At 37.5% G+C, this 18,396-nt stretch overlaps 1 protein-coding gene across 1 annotated transcript; it reads left to right on the top strand.

The window, feature by feature from the left end:
* The first annotated feature begins 9,222 nt into the window (after positions 1–9,222).
* Positions 9,223–17,720, top strand: LOC104338507 (homeobox protein CDX-4). The gene is made up of 3 exons (XM_009944556.2): positions 9,223–9,655; positions 14,737–14,882; positions 17,514–17,720. Exons 1-3 carry the CDS (start codon positions 9,223–9,225, stop codon positions 17,718–17,720), a joined length of 786 nt encoding a protein of 261 aa, XP_009942858.1.
* Positions 17,721–18,396: the final 676 nt, after the last annotated feature.

The raw sequence follows: 18,396 nt of genomic DNA, 5'->3' as shown, positions 1-18,396 counted from the left end.
GACTGCCTGAAGAGCTACTGCATAATGAACTCTATAAACTACCAGTACACGGAGCACTACAGTATGAGAGGACAGCTGTAGCTGTCTTGCAGGTGTCCCCAGCATGACACAGTTCTGGGCACATAAGCTTCAAGTACAGTAAACCAAGAGCCACTTGCCAGGTCTGCAGGATAGCACAAGCTCCCAAGGGCAATGGAACTGCTGTGTGCCAGGAGCCCCAGTTGCAGGGAGCCTCTGCAAGAGGATGCCATGCCGAGCCTGTGCCACGAGGCAAGCATCCCTCCAGCCATGCAGCAGGTCGGTAGGCACTGGCACGGAGGAGAGCTGAGGATCAGATACTTGTTACAGCACACTGCAGACAAAAAAATGCACAAAATGGGCCACAGGCAATACAACATTGCTGAGGCAGTGACAGCAACTGTACGCAAGTGCTCTGTCTGTCCCTCATCCCTTGGTAAAGAGCATACTCCTCCTCCTTTGATCTCCACAGAGGTTCCATGTACTAATCTCACTTTCATGGACTTTACACATGGATCCTGATAAATGAAAACCTGGTTTATATGTTTTGACCCATTTGATGGAAAGCCTGGGTACTGGGGATTGCACTCACTACATGTTAAGGGCAAAGGTCAGGGATGAGCTTTTTGGAAATTTTTGGTTCTGACAGGTGTGATTTCCAATGCTCCATAAACTGGTACAAACACACACACTCTTCAGTCTTACCCTAAATGTTTCAAAAGCATTCTGAAATTGTGAATCTCGGCCCAAGTTAATTTTTGATAGAAGAAAAATCACGTCAGACTCATTTTGTATCCTAAAAGAAAAAGCAAAGGGGGAAAATCCTTTTAAAAAGTGTAAGTACTTTAAAAAGTGACTGCATTTCATGAGATAGCATAGCCCATGGATAAAAATGCAATAATTGCATTCAACTAATTTTAAATTTGGTCCAGCATTCAGAGCTATTGTGACACTAAAAAAAATAAAAATCTGAGAAGTCAAATTAATGGAAGACAAAGCAAACAAATATTTCACTTAAATATGAGCTCTTGGCATTTGCTAAGTGGGTCTCAATTCCTGAAGTGCTGATCCCTTCCACACTAAGCTGAATTTGGTACGTGATCGGTACTTAAGAATAATCCAGATACTTACTTCCTAAGATGACTAACAATTGCATGTGCATAACTTGTCTACAAAGGGAAAATTTTAAAGCATGCAATTTATTTGGCAATTTATACCCTCATTGTCAAAAGCAATTTAGAAATTTAGGATGCCTATCTTCACTGATTTTCATCCAGGTGTCCTCCTAAATATCTCTGTCAACGTTACAAGTAAGACTTAGAAGCATTAAGTCATTTAGGCACTACATTCTTGGGTTTTTTCCTTAATTATAACAAATAGTACTATTAGGTCATAAAAATGTTGTTAATGTAAAATTACTTTGTATATAAAGAACATTAAAATAAATTACTTTTTTCATAATAATTTTCCAATGTGGTATCAGCTACTGTGGCAAGTGAACACGCAGATTTTCATGAGTAGTCTGTTTTTGAATTGTAATATCAAATTTAACAGCAGGCTGATGGTAAAAAATGATTATAAAATTACAGGATAACGGTAAGTCCAGAATGGTTCAGGGAGCTGGCAGTTTTCACTATTTCTTAATTTTATTTATCATTTTATGGTTGTGAGAAGGACTTTAGATACACACATATCTACATTGTAAAATTCCCACTCTTTCCTTTCACAATGCTGCTCCATTTGCTGGCAACAGATGAACAAACTGCAATTCAAAGTTCAGCAACAGAAAGAGTCCTACTGATTTCCACATATTATGAAAAGCGGAACACGACAAACAGCATGTGGGAACAAACGTGATTTACCACCCATATTGATGAGCATGGCAACCACACCAGAACACTGGTCTCGCAAAAGAGATATCCATTGGATATATCCAAAAGAGGAATCCATTGGAAATACACAGAATAGCCATTCTGTCTGCAGAGGGAAATGCTAGAGTTATTTGACCTACAGTTAACACATACACACGCACATATAACAGAGACCGAAAAAGGTTCCAGGAGAAAAGCATCCAGACATTGGCCAGTTAACCAGGATTCTGCTTGCATACTAGAGAAAAATCAATAAAAATCTCCCGATTTAGACTTTCAAAAGGTAAGAAATACAGAGGGAAACTTTGTCTTTTGTAGTGATATACAATAATTACGACCTAGTTCTAGCTAAGTGTACAGAACACTGGCCCCAGGGTTTTGCAGGATCAAGTTCATAGCTACCTATTTTAACCACGTTTCCATGGCAAAGTTTAATTTTGTATTAAAATTTTAAAAATAAAAAAGCAAAAAGTCCTTCAAGAAACAACTTGAAAAAAAAGAAATGTATCTGAGCACAACTTCTTTCTCTTCAAAATTATTTAAACATCATTCAAAGAGAGGGGGATCTGGCAAAATGACCTGGTTTATCTTGTTTACATGTAGAAGAGTTATTGAGGAAGATAAGTGACCACTTTGAAGATCTGCCTCATTTCTGTTCCAGTTTGCTGAAAGCATGCTTGCTATAGGTTGCTATGTGTTTCCAATCAGAAGTTGTTAAGTACACAAAATAAGGCTGGATTTTATTTGCAGAAGCACATGTTCAAAGGTTAAAATTTATTGCTCCAAAAGCAGTATCTATAAACCAGGGCAATACCTTAGAGATTATTAACCTTCTAGCTATGCCAGTGATTGTTTTAAGCAGTACAATTTTTTAGTAAAACTTACCACTGACCTATTCAATTCAATATTTTCAATGTGCCCTAATCCTTTAAACAGTTTCCCACCAAAACCAAAAGAAAGCTATTTTTCTCTAAGAAGTTTGTGTAGTCCTGTTGCTTAGATGCTGTATTGTGTATAATTAAAAATAAGAGAGACATAAAATTGGAGCCAAATCAACTGAAAATATTTTGGTCCAACATTGTGAGTCATGAAATACTGGTGCCAGCCCTCATACTTACTTTCTTCCTGACTTTGGGTATATCACACAACCTATCACTTTTATCACATCTGAAAACTAAGGACACTAAAGCAGAGTTGCTCTGAAGATTGATTGCTTGTTAGCAAAGTGCCTTGCAGAAGAAAAGCATACCTTAGACTACATCACAAGAATATCTAAACCCTTAATCCTAATTGTGATTAAATGAACGATCAAGGTATATCCAATTTTCAGAGGCATTCCCTAACCTTTAAACCCCGTTACCCAGTGAGAACTGTGATCTATACAGTACAAAGATCAAGAGCAGCATAGCAAACAGGACCTTCTACAATAACTCCATGCAGCTAAGCAAGATATACAATTCCAAATGACATTTCTAAAGCAAAAAACTTCAAATATGCAGCATTTGCAATTGCTTAGGGGTTACGCAGTCGTTAACGTACATATGACAGCGCATCACATATGTGCTACCTTCTACCCAAGCAGCAGATTCAAAAAGATATTCAAAATGCACATTAGCACAAAAACTAAAAACCATACTCCTACTTTAGCACCCTTACTCAGTTTGCTGGTGCAGTGCAGGCTTACTCCAACCCAAGCTTTTACACCTGGAGCATATGCTGAAATGACACGTCCCTGCAAATGACTTAGAGAGCCAGTCACATTTTGGAACGGCACTGGATGTTACTGGTTGGACACAATATTGTGCCAGCCTCACTATGTAAAGGAATATGCACAGGCTTTATGATGAAAATGTTTGCCAGCTGTACTCATATTCAAAGAGCACAAATACTTTCTTGTACATTTTGTAACAATCTCTCTTCTAAGAGGTATAACAATAAATGGAGAGGCTTAATTAAGATACACCCTGCATGTTCTTGGTCTTCTAAGCCACAATAAAACACAGTCACTCTAAGGCAGGACAGACTTTACTTCGACAATAATCTCTCTTATCTGGGAGTACGCAAGAAGAGTTCAATTTGTGCAACAGAAATGCCAGTCCACCAGGAATATAAACCATGCGTATGGCAAGAATGGCAAACAGTAAAGGCAGTCAGTTCCTCTGTAACCTCAAAAAAGACCAGCCACACCAAAGAACGTCCCAGGGACTCAGTAGTGAGCACCCAATAATCCCATCTAGCTGTACTCTGGTCAGCACACCTTAGTTACAGTAAGTGGGAGCCCTACGCTACACGACTCGGGAAGGAAACCAAGTAAGTATCAACAGAGGAGTTGCTGTTCATTTTCATGGTTCAGCTAACAAGAAACGATTTAACCTGGAGTTCACATGCAGGCTCTGTAACTCCTGCTGTATTGTCTGCTTGTTGAGCAGTAAGCTGTACGCTTATTACTGTCAGTACTGGTTTTGCAGCCGATTTTAAATTATTTAGATTTCAGAACAGTAAGACCGTCCTCTAGCTCCAGACAATTCTTTCCTGGCAAATACAACACTGGTGCAGATCATACATGAAATGTAGTGTCGCTACTTCTAATAAAATGCAAAAGTTAACCTTAAGAAATGAAAGATAAGTCATTGTTAGCAGCAGTTAGAAAAACAGTAGTGGAATAGATAGAGGAGTAAATTCAGTCACTATGCTTCCAACAAGTCACTTATCATTTTTCAAAAGGATTTTTCAACAACCAAAATTTCAGAGCATGGAATTAAAAATGAAACCACTGAGGAAGGCTTCACAGACCACTAACATTTTTATTTCTACTGTTGTTCTCTTATGAAAAAGAAATACACATAAGGGACAAGAGACACACAGTACAGAACTGAAACTTGTGATCTATCCCTTTTTCCCCAGAAGAGCTCAGTTCAGCAAGTGAAAACAGTTCAGCTAGCATTACTCATTCAGCTCTCTAGGCTGTGCCACGTCTGTCAATATGGAGACAAAATCTGGCATGTGCTTGCATTTCAAGCCCTGAAAATGAGACCTAACTAGGGTGTTGCATATGAAACCAGCCCAATTAAAAAGGGTAAGTACAATTTTTAGAAGCTTTCTGTTTGTAGAAGCTTCAGTGAAAGCAAGAGCAGCCTCTTCAGCTGTGCATTTTAAAATTTTAAAACCATCTGCCTTCATGACTAGACAAATTTTTTTTCCAACAGAGACTTTCCTCAAGATTTATACAGCTGACTATTAATTTTCGGAGGAATGGGTGTGCGTGCAAAGCCCAGCCTGAATAAAGGGTCACTAACACCTCCAAAATGCTGTGTTAGAACTACCAGCAATACACAGTTCACCAACAAAGTCCTTAGCTAGCCATTCCATTGAAATTCCAAGCATGCAGTCATAAAGGTACAGGCAGGAAGCATTCTTAAGCCTGATGTTACTGATGTGTTGTTAGAGTGGTCATCTGGAGGCAAGCAAACTCACATCTATTCCTGTCACCTTAGCCAGAATGGGACACGCTATGCTCACCTGCTTTTTTTTTCTGCCTCAGAAATAAAACCCCAGATAGATTTCCTATCATTTTCAAGCTTCAAAGATGTTTCTTCTTATCTCCATATAAAAGGAAGAGTAACTTTATAAGTAAGGGTTCCTAATAAAAACTATCACACATATAAACATCTTTAATATAAGTTATTGTTGTACATGACAGTTTTACTCTACCAGTAGTCCTTGAAATAGCAGTTATAATACCTAAAACACAAAAACATTTAATTCCACATTTGTGATTATATCATTACCCAATTTGGAAATGCTCTTTAGAACAACACATGTACCATAGTAAACCATCTCCATTGCCTGTACAAACAAAACTATAGTAGTTCCAATGGTTATCACCATGCTTATTACCAGATTTTCATCAATCACTTGTTAGAAAACTAGAAAATGTTCTTCCCTGAAGAACTCAAAGTACATTTAATTTTACACACATACAACTTTGCTTCAACAAACACTGAGGCAACTCCTGTGAACACTGGCTAAGCAGATAAATTATATATAGCATTTTAACAGGTGGAGGAAAAAAAAGGAAAACAAAAACCTTGGAATTCAGTTATTCTGGCAATCCCTCTCTCTGAAGTATGCCAAAGAGCAGAGGAGTTTTGCTGCCAACACCACACAGAACCTTCCTGTTCTGCCCTTATCACCCACTGCAGAAAATGGTATAAATACAAAGCTCCTTATGGATGAGGTTTCTGGATGTCTAGATCACTACTGCAGAACTGCTTTTGCTTTCCCACCACCACGCAAAGTCAGGAGAGGCCCCATGGTAATGCTACAGTTCCACACGCGCTTGACCCAGGCACAGGCCTTCCTCTGCCACCAGCAACTCACTGCCATCCCCTCACAGTGCAAGTATGCGAGTGCACAAGGCAAAGCCAGTTCCCTTTTGTCCTTTTTCTTTTTTTTTTTCTTTTTTTTTTTTATAGCAATGCCCACTAAAAGTGTTCTGGAACTACAGTGTAAATTCCTACTACACACTGAAGATGCAGTGGTTCTGTAGCTCTGAAGCTACTGCCGTGCTGGACCTGAGCAGGAAGGGACATGTGCATGGCCAAGAAATCGCTCTTGGGAAGGCAGACTCGGATTAAGTCAATTAGCTCTCGGAAAACATCAACCTCAAAATTTTGGTATCCCCAAAACTACTAGACTCCATAGCAAAGGTATGGTTCCTTTTTAATACATCCAGATGGTTCTGTTACACAAAACGGGAGGCATAAAAGTCAGAGTGCAGAAGACATTTGAATGTAGCCATTTTAGTTATCTTTTTCTCACTTTGGTGTTAGAAATCTGCAGTCCTACCCAGCAATCTTATCCTGCTATGTAAATCTTCTTAAACAAAATGCCTTATTCAAAGCTTGCTATTGTTAGCCGATATCAAATCAGTGTAGCAATTTGCCATCGGTGTATCTTGATCCAATTACGTTCTGGAAAGATTTGAAATAGATCTAAAGAAAATTCAGATAATGGAACAGGCAAAGCAAGAAAGGGAAAGGAGGAGCATAAACAAAAGATAAAAGAACAGAATAAAGGATAAGGCTCTGAGATACAAAAAGTAGGATTAGGTGATACTGAAATTGTGGGGGGTATGCGCAAAGGCATCCCAAAAAGAAAGAGGAAGACCGGGGATTAAAAATGTTGCCATCATCTAATGCATTCTATGAAATTAAATGTCCTTCACTGAGACGTGCAAATGGTGTGCTCAGGAACAGAAGTCAAACAACGTGTCTGATCTGAAATCTATGAGCATCCAATGTTCACTTGTACTATGTCAATGGATTTCAGATACAGTCAGTGGAGACAAAGCTTCACCCTCCTATGGATCTGCCTACGACAGACAGCTCCAGCTCTGCATAAAATTTAGCAATACACCGGAATTGAACTGCTGGCACAATGCTCACAAATAGGCCAAAGATTCCAAGGATACTTCCAGTATAGGAAACATATCTTGCTTAATTTGGATGATGCTCAGTGGAGTTCTTTGTTCTTTTTAGTACATATCAGTACTAAAAAGTCTGTGGGCTCTCAAAAATTGTATTACAGATCCTCTTCTTTCAAGATGAAGGGAACAAGAGTCTCTCCTGATTGTTTTTTCATGTCTGTTTTTTAGAACTGTACACTAAGTACAGGCTGCCTTACTTTTTCCATGTCCTATCCCATGATGCAACCTTCCTCAGCAGTCTTAGAATCCCAAGGATTAATAAAGCTGTAAATATAGCAAAATCTTTACAATTCATGTTGCTACACTTCTCAGTAAAAATTCTTTCCTCAAAAAAAACCCCCAAAAAAACCCCAAACCCAGAAGAGGAATATCTTTCCTGTCTTTGAGTACACACTTAGAATCCTTTAGTGCTGGAATTAGAAGGGATGTGTGAATATGAGTAGTGTCAAAATACAAAGGATACTGAATGAAAAACCACACCTTTGTAAAGGGAAACAACTCATTGTAATTTGCACCTCTTTTGCAGGTATACCCCTTGACAAATAGCTCATTGCAAAGAAATCCATCCAAGGTAAAAGTACATCAAATTCACTCTACAAATTGTAGCTAGACAACCATACAGAGGCAATTCTCAAGCGATAAGGTGTGGCTTTGTTCTCCCATGTTAGTATCAAGCTCTGAATAACGGCATATAAAACCACCTTCAGAATAATTTTGCTCAGTGGGAACACTTACACTGCCCTACAGAGTACCCATGTGTCAGGCGCTTTACAGAAGAGCATCAAGGCAGTTCTGATCCGCTAACTTGTTAACCCAGATGTTTCTCCCTGCTGATTTTACTTACCTAAGCTGCCCCCACTGAAAACAGACTACTGCTCAGCAGTTTCGCAGTTTCGGAGGAAGGAACCCAGCCTTACAGGCAGATAAAGGTAGTCTTCAGTTTGAAACAGAAGCCAACAATATTACTGGGCCTAATCAAAGACTTTTTTCACTTCTTTTTACAGTCATCTTCTTTGTACTTCTGGCACCATCTTTGTTAGGAAGATTTATTTTAAAAATTTATCAGTTTGCAATGGCCACCAGACGACGGGAGCTCTTTAAATCACTCTGTATGGGGAGAGCGTGAACATTTGCGCTACAGTTAAAGCCTTAATTTCTCCAGGGCTGGAAAAACACTTACAAATATCAATAATGAGGGGAAAATTTTTGAGACATTTCTACTCAAGACATGCTGTTTACAAGGTGCTCTGTATTCTGAAGTTACTGACTTACAATTATTCAAACTGACCGTGTCCCTTAGTTTAAGAAAAGGAGATTTTTTTGACTATCTGAGAAATTAAGAGAGTAACAGATTTACTTGTTGATTGGTAACATGTGACAAAATAAAGGTTTCAGACAAGAATCATCTGAACACCAAATGCTGCTATTATAGCTACCACTGTCTTTTCTTAAAAAAGGTCTATTTACTAAATCACAAATACAACAAACTGTTGCATCATCTTACAGTACTGGAATTGCTGTTGAATATCAAGGAAGGGTAATAGGATAGATAAAAGTTCTCTAAAAGAGAAAGCACCAGAACTAGCAGAAAGGTGGGGTCGGTCAGCCCTTCATTTGAATGTAAATGTAATTATGAGGCAGGCAGTTAGGCTGACGTCAGACAAGATCTTGGTAAACCATTACCACCAGCACCTGGTAACACAGTTGATAATAAAGAGGATGAAGTAGAAGATTCCAAGCAGAGTGGCATTATTAGAGAAAACCAAACACAATTATTTTTAAGCAGCGAAAGACAATACAGAAGAACAAGATGTTGTGACAACGTATTTACAATCTGTGACAATCATGTACGTGAGCTCCCTCTTGGATGAAGAGACCAGCATGTATCCAGGATCTGCAAGGAGCAGCAGCAACAACCTGCCAGTGCAAAACTTTGTGTCCACTCCACCCTACTCCGATTACATGGGATATCATCATGTGCCAACTCTGGACACCCATGGACAGCCTGCGGGAACCTGGGGATCGCACTACGGCCCACAGAGGGAGGACTGGAACGCTTACGGCCCAGGACCTTCCAGCACATTTGCTGCTGCACAGCTCAATGGCTCGTCTCCCAGACAGGTCTCCTACAGTTCTGCTGACTACAGCTCCCTCCATCCCGCTGCAGCTGGGGGGTTACCTCCTGTAGATACAATTAATGCGCAGCAAATCTCTCCCAGCAGCCAAAGGCACAGCTCTTACGAATGGATAAGGAAAACAGCACAAGCTAGCACTACTGGTAAGTGTATATTCAACTTTCAACCTGAGAAAGCATCTTCTGCTATCACTGATCTTACAAATAATTAACTTTACTTGAAGCACATAGGTTGGTGGGTCATTTGTGACATTTATTTAAACTACTGCTGTTTAATGCAGTTTTAACTAAATTTGCACTAGTTTCACTTTCGTCCCATAACGGCTTTTTATTGTGACTATAGAGGAATGGCTGTTGTGTTTAGACATGTCTGCATCTCATCCAAATCCAGGAATCTTAATTCTAACATTCTGTAAAGCATTTTGGACTAAAAACATGATACTCCTGAGAACATTATGGAACAATGAATGCAGCAACATTTAACAGTTACTTGCAAAAATACTGCATAATTATTTTGTGCCGCAAGGTAGATATCAATATAAAATTAGGTTGATTTTTTTATAAAACTTTACAGACTCTTCAATACTTTTAAAGAAAATTATGTGCCCTGATCCAACTGTAGCGATTATGCAATTTTCTGCTGTTGTTCCCGTGTCTTCTATTTTTTTTACCTAGATTTATTAGGTGAGAAGAAATATTTCTAGAGAAGTAATCTGACTCAAATGATCAGCGTAGACTATTTTGTTTGCAGACCATGTATGTCATCAGTCAAGCTTCCTTTTCATTTAGTTTCAAATCGGTTTTACGAATTTTTCTCATGTACTAGAATTTTGCAGCTTGCCACAATTACACAGTCAAAAATCCCTTTCTTGCAAGTGTCACTCCTTGATGCGCCTGTTTTGGTCCCAAGCTGCATGCCAGATGAACCTTTCGGTGTATATTCCCAAGGTGTAAATTGGGTGTAACAAGGTTTGCTAAATGTATTCTTAAGGTTAAAAGTAGTAAGTGTGTGCTAGAGAGCATCAAAGAAAATGCTCTAAAGAAAGAAGAGCAATTACAATTCGAGCAATCTTAGAAGACAGAAAATCAGCACTGCTGCTTGAGACACAATCTTCCTTCAAATGGTTATTACTCAAGAGCAAAATTAGTCTGGTAACTGTTTCTTAGTTACAAAGCAGATTCATGCCGTTTTCCCACTGTTACTAAATATTAAATGCCTAGTGAACATTAAGATATCACAGTGCCATCCTTCCACTTGGAGCCTCTACAAAGGTCTTCAAAGCTAGACAGACTTATAGTCTGTTTTTCCCCCCCCTTACGTATACTCAGATATGTCAGCAGTAACTTCATTAACATCATGGGAGATTTCCAGATGTAGAAGTGATGCAAGACTCGAGTGTAGACCAAATTCAACTGTGACTACTGAAAGTCAGTGAGGCAACCCTGTCTGTCACGTAGTTGCTAAATATTAAATGTGTTAGCATTCGTAAAGAATAAAATAGACTTAAAGATCTAAAATCTAGTTTTACGCTTTTTGCACAGACATGGAAGACCCTGCAAGGTTTCTCACACACACGCTCAACTTCATAAAATACATATGCAATTCAGAAAAGCAGTTCTGTGCTTAAATTCATCTCTAGTCTGAAAAGCACTTACAGAGAATTTACATACATGCCGAAATGCTTTATGAACAACACGGGACAGGTGAAACAGGGCTTGTCAATAGCTACAAGTCCTGAGGCTGTACATTCCTAGAGCCCAGTCCTTTGAAGTGTTAAAAACAGTTCAGGACTTCACAGAATTGGGCTAAAGACATCAACCCAGCTTAAAAAAAGGGTTTGGGAGAGTAAAGCACCAACGCGGTGTTTTGCAAAACAAGAAAAGTACCATGTAGATTTGGATTTTCATTTGTGCTTTTAAAATAATATTAACTGTAAAAACTGGAAAAAACTAACACCAACACAAAAAGTTGTGAAAAATTAAAAGGAAACATAAGTAACGACAAGGCTAAAATTATGCACGTAACAGCTACATATTAACTTATCAATGTAAGAAAACTTACTTGATGCCCTTATACCCACTCCTTGCAAAAGACTTGCTCTCTGGTTTTCCTTATTGCCATAATATTATTCATGCTATCAAAGTAGCTACTGGGCCCTGTCCGTCAATATTATCACTGCTTAATACAGTTCATTGCTCTAAAATTTCAGAATTACACCCCTAAACTTTACAAATATATTTATATTATATAAATGTGTGTATGTCTAACTTCATTATGTGTGTATGTCTAACTTCATTAGTGGAGCCTACTCTCACTGATGTATGTGAGCAGCATGGAATAACAGAAACAAAACACATCTATTTAAATGAGGGAGCCTTTTGAAATACTGTCCTAAAGACAAGGAGATTTATTTTGGGGAAGGCGCCGTTAAGGGGAATTTTTTCCCCTCTATTTAGACTCTACTAAATACACTACATTCTGATTCAATATTTGTATTTAGCATTTTATACAAAAAATTAAATTGCAGGAAAAGTGAAATGAACATTCACCTGACCAAGTCAATTCTCAGGATGAAACAATATCACAAAGACAGAAGTGCTATGTCCTTTCAACAGATAAAATTTGATTTGAAATTATATATCCTCTTACTAAAAGACCGTAACTGTATATTCAGAACCAAACCATTTTTTTTTAATTTCAAATATACAGACATTGCAAACATATGAAGCAATAAGAATTTTTAAAACACCAAAACATCAGAAGTGGGCTTAACAAAGATATCTTCCCAGACAGGCTATCAAAACGAGAAAGAACATCTCCAGAATTCCTTACAGTCCGATCCTGCTTTTACTAAAAATCACTGACAAAATGCCCTATCAGCTTCAGTTACATAAGAGCAGACCTTCAGACCAATTCATTTCTAAAACCTATGTAATCGACAGTGTAAAATGTCTATTTCATGAGAGGAGTGAGTCTTCAAAGCATGAAACTTTCTGAAAAGAAGGTACCTAAACAAGCGCCTAGAAAACAGATTTTGTATCTTCGAAAACTTTATATGAAACTTCATCTGGGAGTGACCCTTCTCAGAAAGAGAACAGATTTAAGCGGACTAAACAAAAGGACATTATTTTGTATTGTGCAAGATCAGCCACCGTTTTTTCGTGTTTGTTTTAGGGTTTTTTTGTTTTTGTTTTTTTTTTTTTAAGTATAATCAACATATTTTATGTCTTTCTTTAAACAAGCAGTGATGTACACGTAATTCAGATTACATCACAGCAGAAAGACAGCCAGAAAGCAAAATATAAAAGCAGGAAAAGAGGCCCAGCCTCTGCTCTAATGCTAATTTATTTTTCTTTGTAAACTAGTTGTGACATCTATTTTCCAGTGGCCTACATTGTCTGCAGTTTTGAGGCCTATCTGTCATACTGAGGCAACAGACCCTTTCAACACTTCACTTTGCTTTGATATGCAGTCTTGTCTCTTGCTTCTCCCTCTTTTCTTCAGGAGTTATATTGCCGGAAAGGGTGATGATTTTCACAGCAAATAAAGAGGCCTTCTCCTAGCTTTATTGTCTTCAGAAGAAATGCTCTGTGAATTTTATGACCAAGCGGAATGGGGAAAACTACTCCTTTTCTCCACCCCCTCAAATCATGGTTATATTTGCTGATTATAGTGAAGCCGGAATAACTCTGTTGAATTTTAACTTGTTTTCAAAGATTACCTTCTAAGCCTTCAGTTTACAAGGAACCTGAATATCTATACTATTGTTAACATTATAAATATCACTTAGAGCAAATATTTCAAGCAAACAATTTGTACCTTGAAAAAAGTAAACGTAGTTTGATGATCGTTTTAGCCCTGCAGATTTAGGCAGGAAAACCTTGTACACTAGAAGTCAAGGTGGCACAGGATTTGGGAAAGCATCCTTAATGATGCGTATTTCAAAGTGTCTTAAGCTATGTCTACCTCTAGCCTTTGGATAAAAATATCAGCGTCTATCCTCAGTGTTGGTCCAAAATTAAAGATTTTGGAGGAGAGAGGACTGAGGGAAAAAATATTCCTTCATCTATTTCTGTCCTTTTTCCCTCTGCTAAGATGAAAGAGTCTGACATTTGTTTAGGGCTTGTAAATTCCAAACCAATTGGCCTGTGTTTCTGAATGTGAAAGGGGTTCTTGATAAGATCTCCTTGTCGCTCCTTTGTGTGGCGTGTGCTTCATCTTAACACCTCAATGGATTTTAGGGAACCACTTTAAAGGAGTCTTTGTCCTACAGTTTGTCCCAGAAAACTCACATCAAAAAAAACCTGGGAAGATCAGAAGAAAAAGGAAAACTATCTAGTTGGCTGTTGAAAGTGCAAGGTAGAACAAATAAGTTGAAAAGTGATCTCTCTGTATTATTGTTACATGAAGAATTGTTTTTAAAAGTCTATGAAATGAGGGATATCATCTAAACATCAAGTACTGCTTCTCTTAACAGTATTTAGCCAATACATCTAAGAATATTTCTTTTATACATTAGAGAGGATGATACTGAAATCATTCATTTACCAGTATTTTATTGCCTCATCTTACAAATTGCCAAATGTCTTCAACTCCGAGAAGGCAGCTCAGCACACAGAGAACCCCCAGTAATCCCTCTAAAGGCACTCAGCATCTTGCAAGACTGGACCTTTTTGAAAAAATAAATTCAAATTATAATCGAACTTATAAGCACGTCCTATGGCCACATAAGAAAGCGAATGCATTTGTAGTAGGACATTTCTTTGTCTTACAGAGGTGATTTTTAAAAACTCAAGTAAAGAATTAGGACACGATACACCTAAACAAATTGTGACTGAACTTCAGTCTCGAAATCCTGTGGTTTTGTGCCTACAAATACATGGAAGTCACTACAATGAGCACTGAAATGAAACCCCTTTGAGATCAAATATAGCCAGCAACAATTATGTACTGCTATGAATTATTTAAGATGCTTCAGAGTATTTTCCATTTAAGAGCTTTACATTTAAATGTATGTTTACAGAGACGGAGATAAAGAGGTAAAGACAGTTATGATAACCAATACTCACTCACTCACCCTGCACCTCATATTCCTTTCCTGTAACACAGAAAACAATCCCATGCAAGTACTCTGTAGTTGAATTAATGTCTGTAAAATGTTTGAGATGTTTGAAAGAAAGATGCTAATCAAATTCAACATTAATAACATTTCTTTCTTAAACAGGTAAAACAAGAACAAAAGAAAAGTACCGAGTTGTTTACACAGATCATCAGAGACTAGAATTAGAGAAGGAATTTCACTGCAACAGATACATTACAATAAGGAGAAAGTCAGAACTTGCAGCAAACCTGGGACTATCTGAAAGACAGGTACACAGAGACTATCCGTCATTCGTACACACCCATCCACCAGATGCTGTTACTGCCAGGGGACATGAGCAGCACCCACGTTCTGGATCCAAAAGCAGTACAAAGGCAACATGACAGAGTTTCTGAGTGTATATGACACACAGAACACACAACACAAATACAAGTTAATACACAGGCTAATTTGACAGAAACCTCCAATTATGGGTAACTAAACACTAGGAATTTGTTTATACTAGAAAAAGTATTTCTTACATCCGTAACAGCTTACTAGACAGCAAGAATTTAAACAGTTCAGCTTAACATTATCTTAGCAATATTCTCCTTAGTTCTTGCAAACACAAAATAGTGGGCAGAAAAAAACCAAAGCGTTGGACACATTTCAGCTGTAAGCCAGGAAAATAAAAACTCAGCATTCAAAGAGCAATCAAACAAGATATCTATGTATTTTTTGTTACAAATTTATTGCCACTGTTTCCACAGGCCCCGTTCTTCCTCAGTCAGTTGGATTTCAGCACGTTTTAAGGAGTTTTTACAGCCTTTGCTTTTCAAGTCAGGATTTCTTTTTGCTATTATGTTCACAGGTACTTCACCTGTAGTAGTACTTCACATGCACTATACACAGCATGCTTTAGGCTATAAAATTTGATGCCAACTTTTTATGCCTGTTATACACATAACCAAGACCATCCTTTCAGGAAATTTTCAAGTGCATACTTAGATGCATTGTTTCTTTGGAAAGCAGCTCTGCATTCATTCATATCTAGCACATATTTAAGCTCTGTCCTGAATAGAAGCAGTATCCTGAGCAGGGGCCCAGGTATCTTAGCTATATCCATACAAAGACTAGAGGAATTTGGGATAAAGAATTTCCTAAAATCCCTGTGTTGGAGAGCACACTTACGAAGCCCAGCTCTGCAGTCTGCAAATACAGTAACTGGAATCTAACCCTCCTTACACAACAGCATTGCAATGGTTCTGCTACAGTTGGAGGATCAGGGAAGATTTGGCGATACTGAATAAGACATCTCATACCTTAGCAACCAGATTTATTGCCCCCAGGTAAATTTAAACAAGAGATCTTTCTTTAAAGAATTTTACAGCCTTTTGTTCTTTCTGAATATACACATTCAGTTCTCTAAAATACTCTCCTCTTTCAGTGGGCTCCTCTGCTTCTGCATTCAATCTGTGCAAGAACGTGGAATAGAGAGGGACCAACTGAGGCTGGAAGTGTATGGAAGTGTAAGGATGCATAGATAAGCAACGGTATTTTAGGATCAAGCACTGGATTTTTATAAATATATTGTAGTGCAGGGATGTTCAATCCAGACCCAAATAGTACACTCTGCAGACTGTAAGTGGCCCCAGAAAGTAATTATGAAAAACAAGTCTGGTGGACTAAAGTTTGTTATACAGTAGGATATAGCTGCATTGGAAAATTTTCAAAGAACTGTAGTTATAAAAGATTCAAAACCTCTACCTTAATGTTATGCAACGCTGGCGGATTTAGAACACAGACGTGCCTGGAGTAACCAGTGATACCGCATAAAATCAGCAGTTTCCTTTTACATAGCTGTTGCTGTTAAACCCATCCAATTTTTGACTGGTAAATTTCCTTTAAGTACAGCATAGACAAAATACATAATCTATCTGCATTTCTACAGGACTCACGACAGTCAAAGCTAAATGCTGCTTACTGTCATTACCAGTAAGGTAATAAAAAAATAACTTGAAAATAATAATAAGATTTTTAATACAAAGCAACGGTATGACTTTATATCGTCTTGTATTCAACACACTTTAAAAGACATAACAAAAACTGTAAAGTAAGAACAAAAAATTAATGATAAGGAAAAGGCAAACAGTGTGTTCTATTCATTCACACCTCCAAATAAGGAAAGAACATATAGATACATAAACTAAAAATAGATTTCAAACAGAGAGTCTTTACACATGCACAATTAGCCTGGAAATTTACTGTCATTAAGTAATACTGATATATCTATTTATACACATGACATAGTACATATGCATCTGTAAAATACATATGTATAGTCCAGTAACAAAAAAATTCAAAACTTTTAAAATACATAAGCATATATGTACACACAAAAATCACAATATAAATGAAGAAAAAGGAGCCCTCACTACTTGAGGATTTGAATTAATCTGTAACGTAGATGATAAAGAAATCTTCAAAATTATTCCATAATTGTATCTTCCTAAACTATGACACACGCTACTGTCAAAGCTTAGATGATGAACTAGGTGGACCCTGAGTCTAAATGAGCAAGTTGATTCCTATGTTCCTAAATATAACACAGCAAGTTCACTTTACACCAGGTATGAGAAAAGAAAGTAATTTTCTATTGATTATGATGCATAAAATTAATACAGAGTAACTAAAAAAAATTTCACTGCACATACCCAGTGTTTTGTTGGGGGGGGGGGTGTTGTTTGTTTGTGGTTTTTTGGGGGGGGGTTATGTTTTTTTGTGGGGCTTTTTGTTCTGGTTTTTTTGTTTGTTTGTTCTGGTTTTATGATTATTAACATATCTATATTTTCATTGCTATTATTACTGTAAAAAGTTGACCGCTACTTTGAATTAATCAAATATCATTTACAACACTGCAGGTGAAAATCTGGTTCCAGAATCGCCGAGCAAAAGAAAGAAAAATTATCAAGAAGAAAATATCTCAGTTTGATGGGAGTGGAGGCTCAGCTCAGAGTGACTCTGGTTCACTCAGTCCAAATGAAATATCTAGTTCACTGTTCCCACCTCCACATGGAATAAATGGATTACAGCCTAATGACATTCATCAAGTCATAGTTTCACAATGAACAGAGCGGGTGGTGGAGGGAAAAGAGAAAAAGCAAGAATGGATTTCCCCACCACCCCTTGCCCCCTTGAAAACTCAACTTTGCAAAGGACATTCTCATTTAACTGTCTTCAGAGTGCAGATTTATAAGAACAGGATCTGGGACTATTAACAAAATATTTTAATTATTGCAGAAATCTCAGGGAACTTGCGCTGCTAAGATTCATCACTCAAAATCTTTGAGTAGGAGGTAATTGGCTTCAGTCACTGACACAAAGAATGATACAACTGAAGATTCAACTGAACGTAGTTCTAGTCTGATCATATATATACACACAGAAAACTAAGCAAACTGATTATAAAATAGAATACTATTGCATAAAATATAAGATGCTGATTGTATTTGGTTTGTTATGTTTTATATAATTAGAGTAAACCGTAGATGTTAATAAATAATCACACTTAAGTGTACTGAAAAAATGCTACTTTTTGAAAACAATAGAAATATTTAAAACACTTTTAAACACTCAAGAAACATAACAATGTTGCTATACCAACATATTGCATTTAATTAAATAAAACAAAACTTCTCTCCCTCATGTAATTGTATTCAAGCATGACAATCTCCTAAGCAACAGTTACAGATATAATATCATACCAAATCTGCCAAGGTTTGTTCAATCGTAAGAAATGCAGCC

The sequence above is a fragment of the Opisthocomus hoazin genome, chromosome 14 (assembly GCF_030867145.1).
Source record: "Opisthocomus hoazin isolate bOpiHoa1 chromosome 14, bOpiHoa1.hap1, whole genome shotgun sequence".
NCBI lineage: Eukaryota > Metazoa > Chordata > Aves > Opisthocomiformes > Opisthocomidae > Opisthocomus > Opisthocomus hoazin.
This window is presented reverse-complemented; position numbering and strand designations above follow the sequence as displayed.

Coding starts and splice junctions, on each gene's coding strand:
- LOC104338507 (XM_009944556.2), top strand. CDS start 9,223: ATGTACGTGAGCTCCCTCTTGGATGAAGAGACCAGCATGTATCCAGGA. Junction 9,656..14,736: donor AGCACAAGCTAGCACTACTG/GTAAGTGTATAT, acceptor TTTCTTAAACAG/GTAAAACAAGAACAAAAGAA. Junction 14,883..17,513: donor TGGGACTATCTGAAAGACAG/GTACACAGAGAC, acceptor ACAACACTGCAG/GTGAAAATCTGGTTCCAGAA.